The sequence below is a fragment of the Octopus sinensis genome, linkage group LG11 (assembly GCF_006345805.1).
Source record: "Octopus sinensis linkage group LG11, ASM634580v1, whole genome shotgun sequence".
NCBI classification, from domain to species: Eukaryota; Metazoa; Mollusca; class Cephalopoda; order Octopoda; family Octopodidae; genus Octopus; species Octopus sinensis.
In genome coordinates this window covers 59,197,703-59,222,843 of record NC_043007.1, presented here as the reverse complement: position 1 = coordinate 59,222,843, position 25,141 = coordinate 59,197,703, and the positions used below count along the sequence as shown (strand labels likewise).

At 34.1% G+C, this 25,141-nt stretch overlaps 1 protein-coding gene across 3 annotated transcripts in view; it reads right to left on the bottom strand.

The window, feature by feature from the left end:
* The window catches only part of LOC115217706 (delta(14)-sterol reductase TM7SF2), a 32,821-nt gene extending 13,848 nt beyond the window's left edge, over positions 1-18,973 (bottom strand). The window contains exons 1-7 of one of the 3 annotated variants that reach the window (XM_029787461.2): positions 18,954-18,973; positions 17,380-17,510; positions 10,794-10,834; positions 5,794-5,982; positions 5,108-5,314; positions 3,921-4,107; positions 909-1,103 (exon numbers count right to left, since the gene is read on the bottom strand). In XM_029787461.2, coding sequence (XP_029643321.1) covers positions 909-1,103; positions 3,921-4,107; positions 5,108-5,314; positions 5,794-5,982; positions 10,794-10,834; positions 17,380-17,510; positions 18,954-18,958 — 955 coding nt within the window. In that variant the 5' untranslated portion in view covers positions 18,959-18,973. Of the gene's footprint in view, positions 1-908; positions 1,104-3,920; positions 4,108-5,107; positions 5,315-5,793; positions 5,983-10,793; positions 10,835-14,244; positions 14,468-16,810; positions 16,947-17,379; positions 17,511-18,953 lie in introns of those variants that run through there. The other 2 variants (XM_036507519.1, XM_036507520.1) reach the window with 2 other exon arrangements.
* Positions 18,974-25,141: the final 6,168 nt, after the last annotated feature.

Here is a 25,141-nt window from a genome sequence, read left to right as displayed (position 1 = left end):
TTCACCACATGTTTTACAGTGTTATTAGAATATATTAGCAATGTTACATCATTAGTAATAACATTGTTAAACTGATGTGCATTTCATAGATGGCAATGCTATATTCAACACTGCAGCATGGATATAAAGCGGAGAAAATGGGTTCCTCCCAGCCAACTTGCCTAAATACACATGAAAATGATATTTTCATATAGTGGGACTACAATACAAAAATATACATATTAGTATGTATGTATTCATTATAGTGGCTCTTCCATTGTTGATTATAAAATCTATATACACACACACAAAGACAATAATTGTAAAAAAACCATAATGAAAACAAAGTTGATAATTAAAATTGTAAAGAAGGAAAAAAAAATGGATGGCCACTTGATTTATGATGCTATTTGTCATTGTATTCCATCGGAATGATAGATTATATTTTTCTTCTTCAAAATTAACAACACATACATAATGCATTGCAGCTAAACAACTTGTGTTTCACTATTTTCAGTATAGGTCTCTTAGAATTTAGCTCCAACATTTTTGAAACAAAAAGCACTTCCATAATTGCTAAATACTGAAGGTGCAAATAAAATCATAGGCATCTTCTGGACATACCCTATGATTTTTTGACATTCTCTTTATGCTATCTTCCTTTTATGCTGAAAAGCCTAGACTACATCACTGCTAATTACCTGTGAGAGAGAGAGAGAGAGAGAGAGAGAGAGAGAGAGAGAGAGAGAGAGAGAGAGAGAGAGAGAGAGAGAGAGAGAAGAGAGAGAGAGAGAGAGAGAGAGAGAGAGAGAGTGTGTGTGTGTGTGATGGTTGCCTGGTTTGTAGGAGTCACAATATTAAATGCAGTTGTTATAAATAAATAAATGAGGAACATGCCTGGAAAAAAAAAACAGTTTGGAGATATTTACCAGTATTGCCAGAAGCTGCAATTGCTGTTGGTGATGCATATCTGGACTTGATGTAGAATACAATGCTCAGGATAAAAGCTAGAATTGCTGATGTAATGACTATTGAAAATAATTTGTCATACACAAAAGTGATGGGCAGCTCTAAGTAGACAGCAAGTCCAAACATAGCAAGGACAACTATCAATGCAAAAAAACCTGAAAAAGAAAAATGTTAAAGTATGAATTTGTGAAATATTTTGATATCACACATACAAAAATGGTCTGGGTAAACTAAAAACTATTAATTTGCAACAATTTCATATTTCAGAAGACAACGTCCAAATATAAATTTTAAAAAGTTTCTTTACCCAGCTATGATCAAAATAAGTGTTTAAGAGGAATTGATTTATCAGAGAATGGAAGAGAAATTAGTGAAGCAGTTGTGTAGGATTCCAACCATTTCTTCTGAGATAGCTGAATGCACTTTATCATAGTTCATCAGATTTTTTAAAAAGTTATAAATGAAGTTGAAATGTTAAGAGAGCACATCATAATTGGTAATCAACATCACCATCATTATTCCACTTTGCTACACAGATATGGGTTGGATGGATCATCAAGAACATGTCAGTTCTTATCAATGACCTTATCCTCAGAGATTGCTTTGGGAATCATGTCTCACTCACACATTCCAGCTCTTGACATGTTTTCTGTGGCTAGGTGCCCTTCCTATTATTAAACTACACAGAAGAAGAGCATTAGCTGATGCATGAAGAGGTGGTGATGAGAAGAGACATGATATGAGATAAACTATATATATATAAAATTTCTAAGACTGAGTTGGTGAACAAAAATCCCTCCCTGAGGTGGGAGAGAACAGCAGGAAACTATTTCACTATATTTTCCTTTGAATCATAATGCCTCTTTCAACATGTCTAAAAATGTAGCATTGTATATCAAAATACTATATAGGGTACCTTGAGCAAGTGTCTTTTCCTATAGTCCTAGGAAAACTAAAGCCTTATGAGAGGATTTGGTATACAGAAACTGAACGAAGCTCGTGTGTGTGTGTATGAATGTTTGTGTTTCCTTGTCTTAACATGTAAACAACAGAATGACAAAAACACATCATAATGGCAGACACAAAGTGAAATATATATCTGTTGCCTGCCATACTCTAACAGTGAACTTGGTTACCATGCCAACAAGATTATCTATCTATCTGCTACCCCAGCATAGCCACAGTCTGATGACTGAAACAATTAAAAGATACAATATATATTCTTTTACATGTTTCAACCCTAAGGCTGTGGCTGCACGTGTGTGTGTGTGTGTATATATGTATAAAATTCAATTTCAGCAGAGAAGACATCTGCATATTTACTTTTTGAATTGTAATTGTTTACACAATGCACAGAAGTTTCCAAAAGTTGTGAAGAGATTTTAATTATATACAAAGATGATATAAAATATATCAGTGAAGAATTGACAAAATTTTAGTTCAGTTACTGAATATTAACTAAACTTCTGTGGTCAGATGTATATCAACAATCAAATGTCATTAATTTATCTCCAATTTATGTCACAGAAATTCCAATATTTTAGCTCGACACAAACACACAAGGTCTTATTCAACTCCCAATAATCTGGTATATGGAAAGAAAACAATGAGAGAAATAATTCAATTCCATATATTATATGAATATGTACATAATCACAGGTGTGGCTGAGTGGTTAAGGAGCTTGTTTCCCAACCACATGGTTTCAGGTTCAGTCTCACTGCATGGCACCTGGGGCAGGTGTCTTTTACAATAGCTTTGGGTTGACTTTATAAATAGATTTGGTAGATAGAAACTGATAAAAGCTTGCTGTATGTATGGGTACACTTGACAAGCAATGCTGTTTATCTTCAGCTTTCTGTGTAAACAACAACCAGCACCACTCCTCCTCCTGATGCCTGTTTTCCATGATGGCATGGGTTTGACAGTTTGACTGGAACTAGTAGGCCAGGGAGCTGCACCTGGTTCCAGTCTGTTTTGATGTGCTTTCTATGGCAGGATGCTCTTCCTAACACCAACCATCCCATAGAACATACTGGGTGCTTTTTACATGTCACCAGCATGGATGCTGTTTACATGTTCCCAGCACAGGTACTGCCCTTCACGTGTCACTGGCATGGGGTGCTGCTTTTTATGTGCCACCTTTTATATGTCATCAGCATGGTTGTCATTAATGTCTCATCATCACTGGCCACAACTATGAAGCTTGATGTATCTTCTCAAGCACAGCAAATCACTAAAAGTCTTGTGTCACTTGTCATTGCCTCTGTGTGTCTCAACATTTGACGATCATATTTCCCCACCTCATTCCATGTCTTTTTGTGTCTACCTCTTCCACAGGAAGACCTACAAAACAGTTTGAGGTTTGGTGACAGGAAGGGCATCTTGCCATAGAAAATCTAACTCAATGAATTGTATGTGGCTCCTGGAAAACTGGATGTTAAAACAATGATGATGATGCTACAATACATTTAGCCTCACTAAATGATTTTTAAGGTTAAGAACTATTTGGTTAAGGAGAAGACAGAGATTCACAATTGCAATTCATAACAAATTTTCATCAGTTAGGATATCCTTAAAGAATAAGTCTTGTTTAGGTTTAGAGTTATGTTTAGTAGATACAAAACAAGAACAATAATAGAAATGATGACAGAATTTGTCAATGATAGAATTTTATATATGTAATTATAACATGAGACTCAATAATGTTTTAATTAGAAGTGAAATCCTCATCCTCTAGCTACCGACCATATATACTCTTTTTTAACTTTCACCATTTTATTTTACAGGAGAAGATTTTGCATAGAAGAAGAAGTCTCAGATGGCTTCAATTAAAGCCTGAAAGAGTTAACATGTGATAAGACTAATGCATTTGAATTAAGCTTTGCTTCAAACAACCAAAATGGGATGATAAACCAGTCATCGTGGTCATAAAAGATTTAGTGATATTACAATCAATAGTGTTCTAACTTACCATTACAGCGATAGGTCAGACGACCACCAGATGGTAAAGGCTGTCCTGTAACTTTTCTTCCCACTGGAATGATTGCTAATACTGACTGAAGCAGGAACCAACCAACAACAATACTGGCAGAGTATGGGTCAAAGTAATATTTCCAGTTCTTTGGTATTTTGGGTAGACTTGTGATACTGCACTGATACTAAAATTCCATAGTAGATTATAAATCAGTAATGTCAATAGAAAGTGGACAAGAAATATGGGAAATAGTAGTAAAAACACATCTTGAACAAAGCTGGTATAAATGATACAAAAGTTAGACCAGATAAATTCTTTTAACAAGTTTACTACTACATGATTCTAAAGTCAAATTTCACCATAGTTAAATATTTTTTATGGTTTTGTACAACAGATGATCACAAATTTTAGAGATATGTGAGAAGAATGAGCCAAAGAGGGATTCCATGCAGCTGTTTAATTTGTAAGAAATAGCTGTCAAATTTCCCTCAAATCACATCCTACTATTTTATGAAGTAAAAGAAACATGCATCCAGGATAATATAGTCCTAGATACATCATGCCTTAAAACAGTGATCTGAGGATAAATAACAACAATAAATTGCAGGTGAAGGTTAACTGTTCTCTTTAAGTGATTCAGCTGAATTACATGATGATCAAAGCTTGCATGATTTTCCATCGGAAATATCACAAACATCCTTTAGAACTGAACAACAGTCTTGGATGGTTTATCTAGTTTGCAGCTTGTAATAGAAGAGATATTTTCATCAGTAGTTTTTCTTTGGTGGCATGGTAAACAAATTTACAAAACAGCAGCCAACCCCTGTGTCTCAGCCCGGAATGCTTACAAGATTAATGCTTTCCTTGCTGATTGTTAAAATATTTTGGTATTTATGTTTATATAAAGAGAAATATATTGGTATGGAATTGATCTGACCTATGAAAAAAATTGATACCAACACAAGGAAAATGTTTTTTTTTAATTTTACCTTGGTAGTATGAATGCATTCAAAGCCTACAGTGACCACTCCTTCCCAGCGTTAGCCACTGAACTTTAAGTATGAGGAGAAAGCATCTCTAGTTAAGCAAAATGAAACATACAAGGGTTGTTGTAAGTAAGGATTAAATTTCTGACAAATATGGTTAGCAATCCAACATCTTTGAAATTGCAATCAAGATCTTACCTTGTGGCACAACAGAACCAGGTAAAAGGTGGCAAGTGGAAACAAAATCATAAAAGATATGGCACCCAAAACACTGCCAATATGTTTCTTTGGTGTCTTCCGAATTTTCTTTTCATCTTCAATCTTCACATCAGGAATTGTTTTGGTTTCAGAGATCTGTTTGATTTGGACAGTTTCTAACTTTTCGACAAACAATTTCTTTTCTTCCTTAATATGAAAAAGATAATCCAAAACAAACGGTTTACAATAAAATAAGATAAAAAGCTCAAGATAAGTAGAACACAAAATTAGCAAATCAAATTATAAAAATTTCTAACTGTAAATTGCTGATTAATCCTAATACAGATTGGACTTTCATTACTTTAATTGTAAGTTTCATGCTCTCTTTTCACATAGAAATTTTAAATCTAAAAACCCATTCACTGCAAGACATTGTTTTCATAACTGATTATTCATCCATTCCCTCTCTCATTCAATAAGAAATAATACAATAGATGAGCCAGCTAGAAACAATAGCCAACTCTCTCTCTAAACACACTTTGCTGTCTTAAAAAAGAGAATACACTGGAAAATGCAGCCCACTATATCAGAAAGGAAAGAAAATGAAAAAGGAAAGAAAATGATTAAAATATCCTTGATCATAGGGTTAAATTGAGGTGGTGGTTAAACAACAAAAAAGAAGTAACCTTTGCTGCAATTCGACTTGATATCCGAATAGGATCAGTTTTGGGAGTAGACTTTGCAACTGTCTGAGATGACGTTTTGCGCTGGACTGGTGTTGTTGTGGTTGATGCAGATTTCTTTGCAGCAGTCCTTGTACGACTGCGACTTCGACTTCTGGAAGTAGATCTCTTTCTTGATCTTGAACGTGCTTCCTGAAATAAAGACACCAATTTTATGACAAAAAATGTTTAAAAGTTCTTAATTGATGTCCATAATCTTGGGGAGGACACACACACACACACACCATTATCATCATTTTAATATCCACTTTTCTAGACTTGCACTTGGATTCTCTGTAGCTGGATGCCCTTCTTATAATCAACCCTCACCTGTTCCCAAACAAAGTAATATTTTCCCCATGACAGGACATGTTTTCAGAAGATTGTAAATGAATGATACTGCTTGTATGACAGTGATATTTGTTTATAACTATCAAGATGTCAAAATGTGGCAGAGGCACACACACAAACGTATACATATACACACACATACACATGCGGTTGCCCCCATTGACACACATGCTCACATACAGGGGTTGGATGAAAAGATGGAAACATCTTAAAATTTCAAACAAATTAATTTTAATATGGGGTAGGGCCGCCTTTGACAGTAATTACAGCTTGAATTCTACAAGATATGAACTCGTACAAAGTTTGAATTGTTTCCAAAGAAATTTTTGTCCATTCTTCAACTACAACAGTTTTCAGTTCTTGTAGTGATGATGGTGGGGGATATTGACTCCTTACTTATTTTTCTAAAATGCACCATAAATGTTCAATAATATTGAGATCTGGGGACTGTAGTGGCTAGATAAGATGTTCAGCTTCACTAGAATGTTCCTCATGCTATTCAGTAACAAATTTAGTTGTGTGCATTATCATCCTGAAAGATTGTGTTTCCCTCCGGAAACAGCTCTGCAACCATAGGATGAATTTCATCAGATAAAATGCTTAAATCATCATCATCATCATCATCGTTTAACGTCCGCTATTAATTCTGCCATGAAGGGAAACAATTGGGCCAGCAGATTTCCAAGATATAGCCTCCCCCAGATTATCACAGATCCTCCACCATGTTTAACAGTTGGAAGAAGGTAGTCTGAGTCAAATACTTCTTTTGGCTGTCTCCACAGGTATATTCGGCCAGTGGTCAGAAATAAGGTAAAGGATGACTTGTCCAAGAAAATAACATTCTTCCATTGCTCTAGGGACCAATTCTGTAGGTTTTTACTCCACTCTAAACGCTTTGCAACGTTTGTTTTTGAAAGTAGTGGTTTTCTGATTGCAGCCCTCCCATGAAATCTGGCTTTGTGCAGCTCCTGGCAAACAGTTCTTGTGGAAACTGGGTTCTCGAGGTGGTCATTAAGATCTGCAGTAATTTTGGGAGCTGTACTTTTGTGATCCTTTCATATAATTCACGTAAGAGTCCGATGGTACCTATCTGAAAGTTTTGGTTTTCTTCCGGGGTTTTGTTTCGACGAGGAGGTTTTTCCCTCTTTCTCAAAAGCTGTCATTACTTTCGAGACAGTATTTCTTGATACACCAAACATTTTGGCTGTTTTTGTTACACTAGTGCCTTCCATATGAGCACCAAAAATTTGACTTCTTTGAAAGTCCAATAGATCTGTCATTTTAATGAATTTTAATTATCTTTTTCTGATGATATCTGAAAAGAAACAGCAATTTTAGCAAAACATATTAAGCAACACTAATAAAATATCAAAAACCATAAAAATAAACACGCTTTTGATGGTTTTATAGATATTTCAAAATTATGATGCTATGATGCTAGTTGTTTCCATTATTTTGTCCAACCGCTGTACATATATGCACTTGCACACTCCAGTTCAGTTGGGTCGCTGTTATCTCCCCTTCAATCGGATTCTTTCGTTTGATAATTTCATCATGTTAAACCATTAATCCAGACATTTTTTTTCTCTCTCTCAATTTTCCCCCTTTTATCCCTTTCTATAGAAAAGCATAGGATCGAAATGTCAAAGACTTTCCCATTCTCCCCAAGCATCAAACTAATATATCTGCTTGTTGTTCTCTGACCTTTCTTTGCTTTTTGTACATTTGACATATATATATATATATATATATATATTGCATACACATAGACATGATAGGCTTTTTTAGTTACCATTTACCAAATCCATCCACAAGGCTTTGGTTGGCCCAGGGCTATAGTAAATGACATTCACTCAAGATGCCATGCTGTGGGACTGAACCCAAAATAGCTGGGAAGCAAACTTCTAAACCTCACAACCAATAATAATTAGCAGTTTTGGGGAGGAACTAATTCAATTAAATCAACCCTAATGCTCAACTGGTACTTATTTTACAAACTCCAGAAGGATGACAAGCAAAGCCAGTCTCAGCAGAATTTGAAATCAGAACATGAAGACGCACAAAATGATGCTAAGTATTCTGCCTGGTGTGCCAACGATTCTGCTAGCTTGCTGCCTTACTCAGAGCCTATAATAATAATAAGTTCTACAGTATCACCTGTCAAAAGCTAAGTGTACTCATGGAGAAGGCTAAGGGCAACCAGGCCTGGTGAAGATATAGGCAGTACTAGGATATCGATCCATCGAAATAAATGTTGCTGTGTACCAATGATATCTTTAGGTTGTGGATTTTGAATGAAATACAGTCTGGAGGTATGTGTGTGTGGGGGGATAAGACAAGATGACCAGAACTGGAAACACCATTGAACTTAGGTTTGTTGAATCAGGGCTAACCTCATCATCATCTTTTAAAGTTCATCTTCCATGCTGGCATGGGTTGTATGATTCTACAGGATCTGATGAATCAGAGAACTGTGTAGCGCCCCAGTGTCTGCTCTGGTATGTGTACTGGGTGCTTTTTTTGTGGAACCATCACTAGTGAGGTTACCATGTAGATCACAAGATCCCCTTCATTTGAGTGATGCTACAGGGGAGAAGGAGGAGCTTTATGCTAGATATTGAGAGGCTGAAGTATGAAAGAAGGAGCAAAATGGGTTTCTTGCAGTGAAGGAGATACATAGCTACCTGCGTTCTACAAGAGTGGGTAAGAGTAATTAGGGTAGAGCTGGAAAGAGAGATAAAGATGGTGAGATTAAGAAAAAAATCTGGTAGCCAGTACTTAGTATTACCAGATTTTTATAAATAACTTATACTAGTGACTAAAAAACATATTTTAATTTTCCCTTCATCATAAATCTGATTTTCTTTATAGTAACAGAAAAAAAAAAACTATGTAATATATGAAGTTATATTTCAGACAAAATTGTGTTGATAAACATTGTACAGTAAACAAAAACAATTGAAAACAAAGAAAATTTACGTAGTAAACAAATTTCTTCAGATTTAAATCAGACAAATAATATAAAGACAGAAAAGTAAAATGCAGAATAAAAATTGAATTATGTTTTTAGACATTCTAAAAACAAAACAATTAGGAAGGTTTTGCAGAGTAGTCTTGCAGGCAACCTAACTTGATTGAACCAGACACATTTCCGATTTTATGTATACTACCTTAATTTCAAATGTAGAGCCAGCATAATTTACACAAGCCACAATTACACATTACAAAATAAGTTTAATTGTATATTGTAGTTAATTCACTTCCTTTGCTTAAGCTCTTGAGATAGGTATGAACACCACAACTTAAATTAATATAGTTACTCACTCATTGATGAATACCTTTAAAGATGGAAGGTCTACTGTTGAAGTCAACTGACTATTTATTGCACTACTGGATGAAACTGATGTTTATTCACCAACTGTACTAACAGTAACATCCTGTGTAATCTGCTGGGTTGTTGGAATGCAACTAAAGACATTGTCTTCTCATAACAAATCAAGGAAAAAAATTACACTGGATCAATTTTCCATTGCTTTCTCCAGTCCAATGAATTTTAGCCTAGCACTGTTAGTTCATATGTTCATTCAACTATTGCAGTAGTAATAGAATCAGAAGAGAAAGGAAACATTAGGTGTGTAAGCCAGAGTTTGTGGTGTGTTGGTGAGTGAGCTTTTGGCCATTAATCAGAAGGTTGTTCTTTGGGATATAGGATAAGATGCTTGTATGTGTAATGGCAGAACCATCTCAGCTATGGGTTTTACTTGACCAAGAGGGTAAGAAACTGATCAGGGGTGAAGTATATGGTGGCCCTAAGAAGGAAAGTTAGTATTTGAGAAAGGAGGAGAATCAGTCTTATGTGTTATGATATAAAAAGATTGCTTGGAAAAATCAGCAATTGTGCAGCTCAGTCTCTGTAGAAAATTTTGAGAGTTTTGTGTTATGCATAAGGAGTTAGATAATATCTTAAAAAGTTATGACACAGAACAAGGTCTAGAATATCTAGAAGTATGTATTAACTTGCAAAACTTCAACTGTTGAAAACAATGCAACACCACTGTCAACATCAGGGAACAGTTAAAGGTGAAGAAATTAAATAGTTACTGTACGATGGACTAAAACTACAGCTTTCAATACTGGGAAAGTGTAGGGAACGCCATCGAAATGAGACAATACTCATGTTATACTCTTTTACTCCCATGTACACACTTCAAGTAATCAAAATTTAAAACTTTCAATCAAAATTTCATGTTAATCTATGTCCCACTTAATATGTCAGCTATTTTATCAAATTCTTCATTATTTTCAAAATTAACTTATACAAAGGTAGTGTGTTTAAAAAAAAAGATTTCAATCTTCCTATAATTATAGCCTGGAGAGAGATGGACTCTGCAAGGCTGAGTTGCTATAATACACCATATGGATTAAGATGCACCCATTTTAAGAACCCATTTGCTTTACCTGCATGGCCCTCCACTTGCTGGATAGTTACACTCAGTAACTGATATCCAATCAAGCATAAAATTTGTACAAAGTAAGTGACAGAATATACTTGGTATTATCAAAATTACAGAACTCTTCAAAACCATATCAAAACAAGGGAAAATGCTTCTTACCTTTTTAGATTTTGCCATTTTGGGAATTAATAGGGTCAGCTCTGAAAATAGAAAAATATGAAAATGCTATGCAAAATTTAGTAAGAAATAGAAAATTAAGAAACAAATGAGATCTAAACTGATTGTAGCACTTATTTAACCAAAGCTTCAATGAAATCTACATCTCTTGAATTACACCACTTAATTTTCCCAATATTATAATTACTATTATTATAAATTAAGATAGACACTACCTGCTTAGTAATATCCAGTTGTCATTTTATCAGTTAAAAAAGCAGCATTTGAAACAAGAGACAATCAAACGTATTGATCCTGGAAAATAAATCTACTTACAACATCAACTCCTTATTCTTAGTACAAGTTAACATTATTAGTTTCAAATTTTGGCAATAAGGCCAGCAATTTCAGGGGACGGGGTAAGCTACTTACACTGACCCCAGTGATCAGCTGGTACTTATTTTATCAACCTCAGAAAGGGACAAAAGGGAAAATCGACCTCAATGGAATTTGAACTTTAAATGTAAAGTGGTAAGCATGTAGGAATAAATAAAAAAAGTCTTAACCATGCATACATTCTAAAATCTAGCAAAGTATTAAAAAAATAAATAAATACCCACAAATATGTATGTGTAGACACCCTTTGTCTGTAATAAAAATAACTATATATCTTAATAAAACCAACAATAACAGCTATCCTTCAGCACTTTCAAAATTAACGCTGGTTCTGGAGGGCTTGCATAGGTCAGGGGCTATGCTCCAGACTCAACAATTAAAAATTCCTCAAATCACATCTTCAAACTGCAATGTCAGTTCAATCTATTATGACTTCCTTATACTCTATTAAGGAATAAACAGCTACCACCAAGTTCTTATATATAGCATCCGCCAATCTCTTTAAAAAAAAAATCCTGTTATTTTAATTTAACAGTGTTACATCATATTCTAATGTCTATATGGAAAGTAAGGGGCTTTGTAGAACAAAGAAACTTGATAGGTCTACATCTCATAAGTGAGTTATTTACTAGATTAGTAAAAACATTGAACCACTAACTGCTACTTGTGTTGACATTTATGTTATGATTAGATAAGATTAGCTGTTCTAGGTGTCATTGGGGTCATAATTTTAGATAAATTAACATTACACAAAATTTAGAGATCTTCAACATATGAAGTACAGATAGGAGTTTATTCTGGCATTACAAATTAACAGAACACATGTTAATAATACACTACATTCCATACAATCACCACTAATTCCTTATCAAAATACTCCAGCTCTCAAAACATCTTTACATTGTTAACCATTTTCCATTAAATATTGCTCTTAAAAAATAGAGGCTTATTAACTTCAACCCAACCAACCCATTCACTTTACCCAGATAACAATACACACTCAATGCACAATATATATGTTCATCAATTTGGGGGCTCAGTCCCCCTTCAAAGCCCAGTGCCAACTAATGCCTTGTCTGTGAATTTGGTAGACAGAAATTGCAGGAAACCTGTCACCAGCATCATAATTTCATTATCTACTTTTCCATGCTTGAATAGGTCAGACAACAGTATGCTGCAGTAGAGTTTTCTACAGTCAGATGCCCCTTCTGTCACCAAACCCCACTTGTTTCCATATATAAACGTGAGTGAATGTATGAATATTGACATTCCATGTTTGTCACTACTTTGAGTGAAATGGCAACATTCCTAGTTAACATTCTGCACTTTCAAAGACTTTTGGAATAAAAAATCTTTTACTTTCAAAACAAGTAGAGGTTGGTGGCAGGAAGAGCATATGACCATAAAATCCTTTCTCAAATAATTATTTCCCATCTAACCTATGTTAACATGGAAAAATAGATGTTTACACTAGAAAATACCAATGTATGCACATGACAACAGGAATAAAAAAAACACCACCAAAATATTACATTCATTAGATGCCCTCACCATTTATTCCTATTACCTATATATACAAGTACACACCAACCATTTCTTAGCTCAAGTTTAATACTCTTTCACAATAAAACAAGAATAATGAAGTCCATTCCCATAATGGTCAATTATCTTGAGATGTTAGAAAGTACAAGCAACTACATATAAACTGCATAAAACACACACAGATTCTTTGTTGATTCCAATGATGAAGATTCAGTTGTTTGATCAACTGAATGACCTGCTCTGTGAATTAATGAGTGAAGTGGTTGGGTATTCCTTACATAGAGATGTATATCCTTAACATAATTCTCAGGGGTAATCAGTAAATAACAAGGCTGGAGCTTTGAATTACATGCACTATCCAGCAGACAGATTCCCAAGGATGAGACTGAACTGAAGTTATGGTAAAAGAAACTTGCCAAACAGTGGGATCAAACTTAGGACCTCAAACTTCTTAACCATTCAGCTATATTGTGCCCTGATGATGAGATAGATAGACAGACAGATTGTTTGTTGTTCATCTTTCCATGTTTGCATGGTTTGGATGAATATACTGAGGCATTGTTTTACAGTAGATACCCTTCCTGATGCTAACATTTGTTTTCTAAGAGATCACTTATTCCAGACAACTTCAAAGTCACAAAATTCCCCGAAGATCTGTTAGTAGAAACTGAAAGACCACACACACACATGATGGTCTTCTTTCAATTTCTGCCTGGCAAATCCACTTAGTCTCTGACTGATCAAGGTTGTACTAGAAGACACTTGCCCACAGTGATGCACAATGGAAATGAATCAGAAACCATGTGATCGAAAAGCAAACGTCTTAACCACACAACCATGTATATATAAGTGTGCATATTAATTATTACAGAAGAAGTTAAGAGCCTTTTGGAGTACATTGCAGCTTCCACCGATATTCCAAAACAAGAACTTTTGGGGCAAGTCAGAAACATCCACTTCACAACAACTTGCAACATGAGGAAGCTAAATATGTTTGTTGCAGAGAATATTCTATAATATATTTTTGTAATGCTAGTTATGTGAACTTACATTCACAAATTTACAATTTAATTTCATCAACTCAGCCCAGCTGGCACTAGCACTAGCTAACATTATTTTCTTTTCCAACCAATCAACTAGTGCGTCAGAGTTCATAAAGCTCCTCAACGATTCAAAAGTAACACATTATTTCATGAATAGGCACAATTTTTTCGGTGTTTAAAGACGTTATGAGAATTAACTGGTCTATTGAGAATCGAAACCAAGTAGCTCACGAATCTGTCTCATGGTAGGGACATTACGTATTGCTCAGAGACTATGAGAAATCAAGAAAAACAAGAGAACTTACGTTAAAATCTAGAAAAACTGCAGCCAAGATTACAAGAAATAATAGCCATTAGAGAAAACGTGATTCAACAAATTATATCACAATTAAAATAATAATAATTTTTTTTACACATGTCTGAAGTCTTTAAAAAAATGTATGCGATGAGGTAAAGCTAGTTGAGAGCTTTACCTCTTCCCAGGGTTAGAGCTGATCGAGTAGACATGAGTAAGGCATTCTAGCCATGACCATCCCATCTTTTTGTATATCTAGGGTTACGTTCTTTTATGAGCCACGTTTTCTGAGACGGTGGGGTGTGATTTTGAGAGATTTGACTGCTACCTCTAGCAGGTCGTAGAGGTTCCCTTGTAGGAGTTCTCATGACTTTCGCGTTCAATAATGTGCCGAAATCGATTCAGTGAATTGTTACACCTATATATAAATACGGATTTTTTGTTCAATCAAAACATATAAAATAATTATGCGTCTAAAATATGTACATATACTTTTAAAGTCTAGAATCTGATTTATAATTCTAAATAACAATTGTGTAAATATACTCTCTCTCTCTCTATATATATATATATATATATGCTTCAAATTTTGGCACAAGTTCAGCAAGTTCGGGGTAGGAGGCAAGTCGATTATATTGATTCCAGTGCTCAACTGGTACTTATTTTATCGACCACGAAAAAAAGTCAACCTCGGCAGAATTTGAACTCGGAACGTAAAGACAGACGAAATACCGTTTAGCATTTTGCCCGGAGAACGATAACAAAAATATATCTCATTTACATCTAATATATATAAAATTTACATTTAAATATCAATTTTTTAAATATTTATGGAAGCGAAAAGAAGAGTAAATATTGTCTATCATATTTTATTTGATGCAAAACCCACATTTAAATATAATTCTTTATAAAAACCATTCAAAATAGCACTTAAAAACTAAGCATTTACTGATAGGCTATAATTAAACAAAAAATATTTGCAATAGTTTCGATTTCGAAGAATAATGATTTGAATTGGTTCTTTCCATTTGTTCCTGGTGACGACGACTCATTAAGCCGATGACAAAAGTATTATGTGCTTAACTACCAGTAGAATCACAGAGCTATTGTGTTGAAATAATCAGTGAGAAAGATACAAACAAACACCAGGTGTTGGAGGGAAAACAGTCTGTTTATATTCCAGACGTAAACATGAAAGTAGATCAGGCAAGCAATTCATAAAAGATACGTCTATAGTTAAACAGATAGACATTAGTATATATTATACAACGCTGTTTGATACATTTGGTGTCTTTATAATATCCACACAAGTAAAATAAATGCAAAAGCATAGACAGCATAATAATAGGTCAAATATTTGAGCCTACATGTGAGGTGAAAGTGATGAACATAATCACACACACACAATACTTAAACACACTATTGTTCAAGTAAATGCTATTGACCTCCATCAGTCAGCTTGCCTGTGATTCAGCAGTCGTTTTAGAGAAGAGCTTCCCCCTATTATTGTGAGCAATGACTGCTAACTGAAAAAAAAAAGAAAGAAAAGAAAAAAGAAACCCCAGCAAAGATGTAAAGTGATCTGTCAAAATGGGAATCCCTACCCCCATCACTTCATTTTAAAAAGAGGAAATTACACTAAAACGAAAACTGGATTTATATCGTGAACGCCGTGCAATGTAAACAAAAGTGATATAACTATACATTAGAGACCCATCGAATTTGTTTTCTCCAAACTTTGAAAAGTTGCATTTTTAAAAAAAATGAAATTTATAGATAATCGCTTTCGATATAGTACATTACAAATAGGTTCGTAAAATGTAGAAAAGAAAGAAAAAAATTCATATAGCTCTCTTAGTCCTCACACACCTTCAACTTTTTTACCACCAGTTTCCTAACTTTAGCATTCATTATTCCTTTTTTTTTTCGGATTTACATGTTAAAAAATAATCAACAGCACGTAATCGACACCTTCGACAACGTATTTCTGTAAAATAGCATTTAAAAACATGTAATTTTAAAGAGTGTTATGAAGAAACGAAGTTGGAAGAGGTAGGGGATGAGATCCAAAACTTTAAAAAATGTCAACATACTTGTAATCTACATAAAATCGTATCTCAGCAAAGTTTCATTTTTTAAAAAAATGTATATTTCATAGAGTTATGAAGAAACAAAGTCGGTGCCATCTGCAAGTATCTCAATAAGAGACATACAGCATCAAGGAAGAAGAAAAAAAAACAACACTTAATATAACGAAATGATAATAACAACGATATTAATTACCCTAGCACATGCAACTCGCATCACTACTTAATGAAAGGGAAAGGGATTCAAAAGAAAAGGAATATTCCCTAAAACTCACCCAAAATATCTTTGGAACAACAAACGATAAGCGATTAGTATTTGACAAATAAACAAAATATGGGAGAATGGAGAAAAAGAAAGTACCTCAGGTGGGTGGGAATTGAGAGACAAAGGTGAGACTAGCAAGAGGATAAAGAAATAAGGGTATCCTCACTTTTATATCCTTAAATTTATACTGATCCTATATAATACACACACGTGTGTGTGTACATATTCGTATATTTCATTGTTGATTAATTTCACTTTTTTTAAAAATTGAGTGATTATTTTGTTTTAAAATAGTTTCAATAAAGAATTTTAACTTTGTTGATATATTTTTTAAGGCGAATGAATACCTTAATCTAACACCTGTTTACTGTGGGTCGATTTAAACTTCTTACCTTTGATAAAATTGCTGCTACAAAGTGTTGGATGTGTTCGCCTTAAAAAATCAATTAACGAAGCTAAAATTCTTAATTGAAATAATAATAATGAGTAATGAAAATAATTACCCACATTCATAAACACATCGAAACCCCGGCTCCTAGGGAGCTAAAAGCGAAATAAACATAAATGTGTATGTGTGTGTGTGCATGTGTATATATATATATATATATATATATATATATATATATATATATATATATATATATATGTGTGTGTGTGTGTGTGTGTGTATTTATTTATTTATGGGACTGTATAACAGTCCCATATTTTTTAAGACCGTAAGACAGCCGGAAAAAAAATTCTGTTTTGACACATTAAACAGATGGTGTTTATAAACAAGGAAGGACAACAAGGCTTGGCCTAATCGGCAGATAACATAGAGATCAATTTTAAATCCATTTTGCTAGTTGCATTTTCGGTTTTGCTTTTATTAGCAGCTGAGATCGTTATTATTATTGTTTATTTTGCGGTCATGTAACTGCAAACATAAATAAAAACATGTAGGAAATATATTGATACTTACGGAGATAGCCAGGTAATATACAACTCTGGGCGGTGGAGTGTCTTGTACCGGCTGTTGGCGGGCTTCTTTCTGATTGGTCAATCCCAAACAATTTACTAATCGCTTCTTCTGATTGGCTTAAATACAGACGCCTGTGTAATGAATGCACTGATCTTAAAGAGACCGTTACTCCTGCAAAAATTCATTTAATATTTCTATCCTTTACACACACGCACACGCTAACACTCACACACACACATAATTACTATTGATGTGTGTAGGGGAACTAAATGGATGAGGGCAGCTTATTCTAATTATGAATTTAATTGTGTAGTAATTTAGGACAACTTCAAATAAAGGAAAGGTAGATTGCAGTTATTAATCAGAACAATGGAAACAATGCAGTAGGGAAAGAGTTATCTTCCAGTAACTACACCTGATTCCTCGTTTTATTTTTTTATGAAACAACATAGATAAGGTTTTTGAGAAAAGGAAATGTTTAAATTAAAGACAAACTTAAAACATTTTACATGTTTCACTTTTTGGGGATGGTACATTTATATATGTAGGGTTTGTAAGTGTATGCATCTATGAATATGCACACACATGTGCATATTTACATATGCATATATTTGTATGTATGTGTGTGAATATACATATATGTGTGTGCAGAGATGGCTAGATAGATAGATAGAAAATATGAGAATTCTTGCATCGAAGATCAAGGAGGCCCAAAGAAGATTCGATACGAATTCAAGATAATTATAGGGCAATGAATGTACACACACAGTCATTAATTTTCTGTCTTTATCTCTGAATTATTTTGATATCCAGGACAAAAATCTACAGTTCATTATCGCAAAACTATATTTAAAAAAAAAAAAAGATTTCAATCCCATTAAAAAAATATTTAAATAAATGCTATTGGTTTTCTTACTTAGACGCAATGTCACGATTTTATAAGAAGATGTATAGCTGACGAAGAGAATGCCTTTTCTGTATAAAGCGTTAAACATACAATTGGGATTAGCCCCCCAAAATTAAACTGAATAGCGGAATCAACTCAGCTACAGTTTATCTTTAATATATAGATTTACATGTGTTTAATAGTGTTTATTTATTTTTTAAATCAAACATAAAGATTTTATATCTTAGATATAACTTAAGTAAAGCAGTTTAATCAGGAATCAAAACCATATTATGGACGCTGTTCACCAGTGAGCTCAATTGTTCGATGCATGCAGGACAGACATAAAAGAGTTAACAAGGAAATCCACAACATTAATCGCACAACATGAAAGAAATTTCCCAACTCTCTTCAATAAAATAATTTTTTTTTAATATAGAAAAGGACATATTTGGATAAAATATGATTCCAGGTGCTGTATGCATGGAAATAAAGACTGGATCAGAGTTGATTTAGTGCTAAATAACAATAATAACTCCGACATAAACGATGGTGGATTGAATTCACACAACAGCTGAACATATAAAAATTAAAGAAGCCATAAACACATAATAGGGATGCGGGGAAAGAGGACGTTAATATGGAAGTGGAATTCCCTCCCATTAAAATACTTATATAAGTAACTAACATCATTTCTTTACCTGCTTCTTTCTCTCTTAATCCTCAACTCTGTCTTTTTCTCTTCCCCCTCTCTGCCTCTCCTTCTTTCTCCTTTTTTTTTTTTACTTTTAAATATAAAATCATCGTTTCCTCCCTCCAATTTGTAGCTTTGTGTTAATGTATCAAATTACTTCGTCTCATTGAAAGAATTAAGGATTGTTAAGAATGTTCAACACGCGTATGTATAGTGTGTGTGTGTGTGTAATCATTTCCCTTTTCCTTTTTCTTATTTATGTTACATTTTCTTTAATAGTTGATGTTTCATCATCGTTTCCATTACTGAGGACACTGTCTTCATTGTGTATTTAGCTCAAATTTCAACATGACAACCTAGTGAAACACTCGTCATTTATTCAGACTTCCTGCTGCTTTCAGCCATGCACTTTACTTTTTCAAATCACCCGTTTCCATTGAAGTAAAGCAGAGAAAATTATAGATTACGTTTTGACCACGTCCATAGTCTAAATCAGGGGTTGGCAACTTCTTTGCCACCACGGGCCGGATCTAGTATTAATGACAGATAGCGGGCCGGACGAAGGCCATAAAGGAATAATTATCGAAAATTACACAAGCTAAAATTTAATCACAAGTGTTGACTATATTTAAAAGTAATTTGTATTAACCATAGATTTATTCAATTTAAGACATTGTTAGAATCATTTAAAAAATCTTAAAATACATAGCAGCCAAAAAATTAATGGGAAACAATGTTTTTTGTTCCTTGAAAGCTTCTCAATATTAGGCTTCAAACTTGTTGATGCCAAGAGCAAGATATTATCAAGATGATTATCAGTTAATCTTGTTCTCAAATTTTTCTTAGTTTGCTTCAGTTTGGAAAATAATTGCTTACACTAATAAGTGCTTCCAAACAAAGATGCCATCTTTTTTGCAGGATTCATTAAGTTGGTATGCTTCCCACTTGGAAAAATATATTTTGCACAGAAGTCAATCAATGAAATTTAGATCTCACACACTGCATATTAATCAATTCCATTTGAAAACATTTTGATACTGTCTCCACCTCCACATAAAATGGTGTAGCAAATCTGATTTGCATGCAGACGAAAGTCAGCAAAACCTGATGCAAACTTATTTCTCAAATCCTAGATTATATTCACAAATACCGCTGAATTCTGTGGTTTCCTTACTTGAAATGATGGAAAATGCGCATAGTTTTTATTTCGATATTCCCACAACTGTACAATTCTTTTTTCAAAGGCAACAATATGGTTATACATTTCATTTACGAGCTGAGTTTTACCTTGAAGTTGTAAATTTAAGTTATTTAAATGAGTTACAATATCCACAATAAGTGCCAAAGTTGTAAGTCAATCAGGACCTCGAAAATGGGAACTATCCACACGTTTGCTTTCGAGAAATATCGCCACCTCTTTGTATAAGGCAAGTACTCTTTGTAGCATTGATCTTCGGCTAAACCAGCGTACATCGTAGAAATAGGCAAGGTCACCATATTCTGCCTCAGTATCTAGCAAAAATTGCTTAAATTGATGATTTAATCCCCGAAATAGGATCAGCTTCACGGCCTCCACAACAATATCCATAACATTCTTAAATTTCAAAAACTTGATGGATAATACAATGAATTTTAACAAGTTTATGTGCGAGTCCAAGGCCATTTTTGTTGTCCTACCATTGCTGGAGCACCATCAGTTGTGATGCCAATTAGTTTCTAAAAATCAAACTTCATTTCTGATATCATTTTCAACAAAGCTTCAAAGATGTCTGCTCCGGTTACGGTTTCCTTCATAGGAATTAACTGAATAAATTCTTCAAAGATCTGAAAATTTAAAGTCACTCCTCGCACAAAGACAGCAAGTTGTGCAGTGTCACTTAAGTCTATACTCTCATCGATTGCAATTGAAAAATATTGTAATTCACTGCAGGTGTTGATTAATTGATTTTTAACATCTGCCGACATTTCTTCAACCCGCCGTATGACCTCCTCGGAGAACGACTGATAGTTTCAAACAAAAATTTTTTTCTGGACAAATAATATCCAACATTGTCTATAAGCAGTCTTTTAAAAAGAAAAATCACCATCTGTAAAAGGTTTCATCTTTTCAGTGATGCGTTTTGAGACTTCATAACAGGCAATTGTATTTGCCACATTTTCACCATTTCTGTTTTTAAAAAATGATGTTTGTTTTCCAAAACTAGACTTCAACCGCTCAACTTCATCTTTCCATGCTTGTCTAGTAAATGTCCTAAAATTTTCATAATAGTGCGTCTCGTAATGTCGCCTAATATTTGCTACCTTATTCACAGTAGTGCTTTCTAGACATATGAGACAAATCAGGTTCCCATTGTGGTCAATGAAGAAATAATTCTAATATATCGTAAAAGCGGCGAGCTGACAGAATCGTTAGCACGCCGAGCAAAATGCTTCGCGGCATTCTGAGTTCAAATTCTGCCAAGAGAGACTTGGCCATTCATCCTTTCGGGACCAATGAAACAAGTACCAGTTGAGTCCTGGGATCGATGTAATCGACTTCCCCTTTTCCCAAAATTTCAGGCCTTGTGCCTATGAGAGAAAGGATTATATTAATATATCGCAAAGACGGCAACCTGGGAGAATCGTTAAGCAAGCCGGGCGAAATGCTTAGCAGCATTTCGTGCCTCTTTATGCTCTGAGTTCAAATGCCGCTAAGGTCGACTTCGCTTTTCATCCTTTCGGGGTCGATAAAATAAGTATCATTTGAGCACTGGGGTCGATGTAATCGACCTATTTCCCTTGAAATTGCCAAAATTTGAAAACTTTATATTAATAAAGCGTAAGAATATAAAAAAAAAACTCTCAAAGAATATTAAAAAATCTCAAAACTTTGAATTTTTTTTGGTGTGTGGGGCAGAGTGGAAAGGGCGAAGCATAGTAGGAATATTATAGGTTTCTGTCATAAATACTTGGTGTTAAGTAGCAGCTTACGAGTAGCAAACAGCTTATAAATTTGTTAGTTGTGCTCTGGTATCAGATTTATAATGGTATAATCAAATCGGATTAAATAAATCCTTTTAGTACATTTATTGCTTTGTGAGGTTTAATTGACGAAAGTTCATAATTTTCCTTTGAGAACTAATAAAAATCCTTTTATAATTTACATATCTAGGTATTTGGTATATTATATTTGGGTGTGTGTTCTGGGATCTCTCTCTCTTTCTCTCTCTCTCTCTCTCTTTGTGCACGCACACATAAACACTTATACACACAATGGCAAAGCACTGCGCGTGTTAGTGACTTAGCTGGAAAAAGTAACCAGAGGTCAATGAAGACATATTAAATATGAGAATCAAGATGAAAACAGAATGATCACAAACAGAAGGCACCCTTCATCAGCTGTCTTTCTAAAGGTCTTGTCGATTTCGATATATATATGTGGAGGTGGAGAGAGAGAGAGAGAGACGTAACAGGAAACTATGTAAGATTTGAACTCCGAATTCTCAGTCCATTTCTAGTAAATTTTGCCTTGAGATTTTGAAATTTATATTTTCCCTAACTTAAGACTAAGAAAGTAGTTTTGTATCTTCTAATCGTTTTCGAGCATTCAGAAGTTTCAATTCGATTCCTCTAGATTTTACTTTCATATATTATTCTGTTAGTTTCTAAAATATAAACAGATAACGCGGTCTAGTTTTGGATGGAGAAACACATCAGAGACAAGAGAACTCTTAGCCTTGCTTAGCCTCGGCCTGTACCATACAACTGCAACACAGCATCAACAGCAGCGACGGTAAGTAACTATCGAAAGTACTTCAGACTGCTGCTATGACCAACTACCTACTGCGGTCACTGCACACACACACACCAGTATTATATATACTATTCGCAATGCAATCAGGTATTTTTGACACACACACACACTGTCAAATGTACACCCTTCCAAATTAAAGTTTTATTTATCAAAAATAAATAGTTAACTATTTTTCTTACTGGACAGGTAGAGATTTAGAAAAATAACATGTGACATTTGGAAATAAATATTTTTATATAACGAATTGTGAATGGCTTCTTTCACCCTGAATCTCATTTTTACTGCTCTAGTCATAACTAACCCAAATATTTACACGTGGTTACGTAGATGTTCTTTTACTTATTTCGAACGTTTAACTGCAGCTAGGCCGAGACGTTAACTTGAAGTTAACACCTCGATTTTATTAACCCTAATGTAACAGATGGTGTGTTAATCATTCATCGTATTTCTTAGATTTTATTTGGATCAATGAACACATAATACACTCTCAATCATTCCGGTTATATAAGGTGTAACAGAGAAAAATTCTTTCCTTTAGCTCTTTTTGCCTTTCCTGAATTGAATGGTAGTCACCGGTCCCCACTCATTCCAAGCAAAAACGATGTACGTTACACCACAGAACAGGATCAGCTGTTTATCAACTCACAATTCAGCCGTCCTAAATTACAAGTTATGTTTAAGCTGAATGAGAAATCAATTCGTCGTATCTCATCTTCTACAATTTTTCCGAATCAAGTATGTTTCTTTTCCTGTCCTGTTTTTTCTTTCACTACAGAAACATTCAGAAACATATCTGTAGCATTTTCTACAACACATCTTTCATACCATTGACTTTACAAACACGAAATACATATTCTGCGTTATATTTTTCTATGTATGAATTCAAACTTGTACTTAATAATTTTTGGAGTAATACGTATTGTCTTATTACTTTGATTACACATAAACAACGGAACCGGAGAGATGGGGAGCTATACTCCTCACTTCAAATTTTTCTATAAAAAATAATTGTGAAGTGAGGTGTAAAAATACTTGTAGCTGCAAAGTTTATTGGGATCTTTTCCTTTTGAATGGCAGATGTCAACACAATTTCTAGTTAACTAAACACTTTTAAACTTCGTATACTGGTAGAATGTGTTTATAAAACATCATTTTCTCTTGGTTTTATTGAGAAAATTCTATAGTTTGTAAGATATTTTGTCTGAAAATCCGAGCATTTCGGTAATTTTAACCAATCGATTACCTCCATTCAACTAAAATCATTTGCTGCGTCTGAAACTGAGACAACATCCTGTAACTAACCCTAAACCTCCCCCCAATCCTAACCCTAATTTTTTTTTTCTTAATTGTTAAATTAATTTAATTCCATTGCTTTAGTTTTTTTACACGCGTAACAATTAAATTAATTTAACAATTAAGAAAAAAAATTAGGGTTAGTTACAGGATGTTGTCTCAGTTTTAGACGCAGCAAATGATTTTAGCTCAAAAGAGAGCATAGGATTGGTTAAAATTTGAAAAATTAAACTACGTTAAACAAACAAATTACAATTTTCTCAAAAAAGCCAAGAGAAAAAAATGTTTTTATTTTGGCACATTCTACCAGTATACGAAGTTTTAAAGTGTTTAACTAGAAATTGTCTGCCGTTCAAAAGGAAAAGATCCATTTATTGTGCTACAATGATTAGAGAATGGTAACTTGTTGTATACTTAAGTCTCCAGTATCGTAGGACCGTTGATATTGTCGACGACTGATAAAGAATACACTGTAACAGTGTTATAACAATACAAAATAGAAACAGTGGCAGCAGCAAACACTTAACGAACCAACAATCAGTATTTCCAACACACTAATTCAATCTGTAAACTGTACCCAGACTTCGAAGACCAAACTACGAACTGATTTCTTTTATTCAGGCACATAGCCTTTATAAAGAGGGAACACCACAAGGACAGACAAGACAATACATTGGGGTACATAAAACATATAGCGAATGAATATGAATATGAAAATAATGAGGATGAAATGGCTTTCCTACCCACCATAGTAGGCAGCCCATTTTACTGGGTTTTTTTCCTTTTAAATAAAAAATTACTTATCAGTCCAATTTTATACCAAGCAGTATCTCGTCATATGTTATTACTGATGGTAATTCATTGTATTGAACTCGTAATCCTGTCGTTTCGACTCTGTCGCCAAATATCTCTTTTAACCTTGCCGCTTTCTCGTCCTCCAACAACACCGCTTTCACTTCTCGATTTTCCTCCATGTCCGCCAGTTTTACTCTTATTATATTTTTTTATTTTAGAAATTATTTTTCTATTTCTACGCTTTTATTTTTTTGTAACAAACATTCTTTCGTGCTTACCCTTCGTTAGTTCTTCCTTCGGT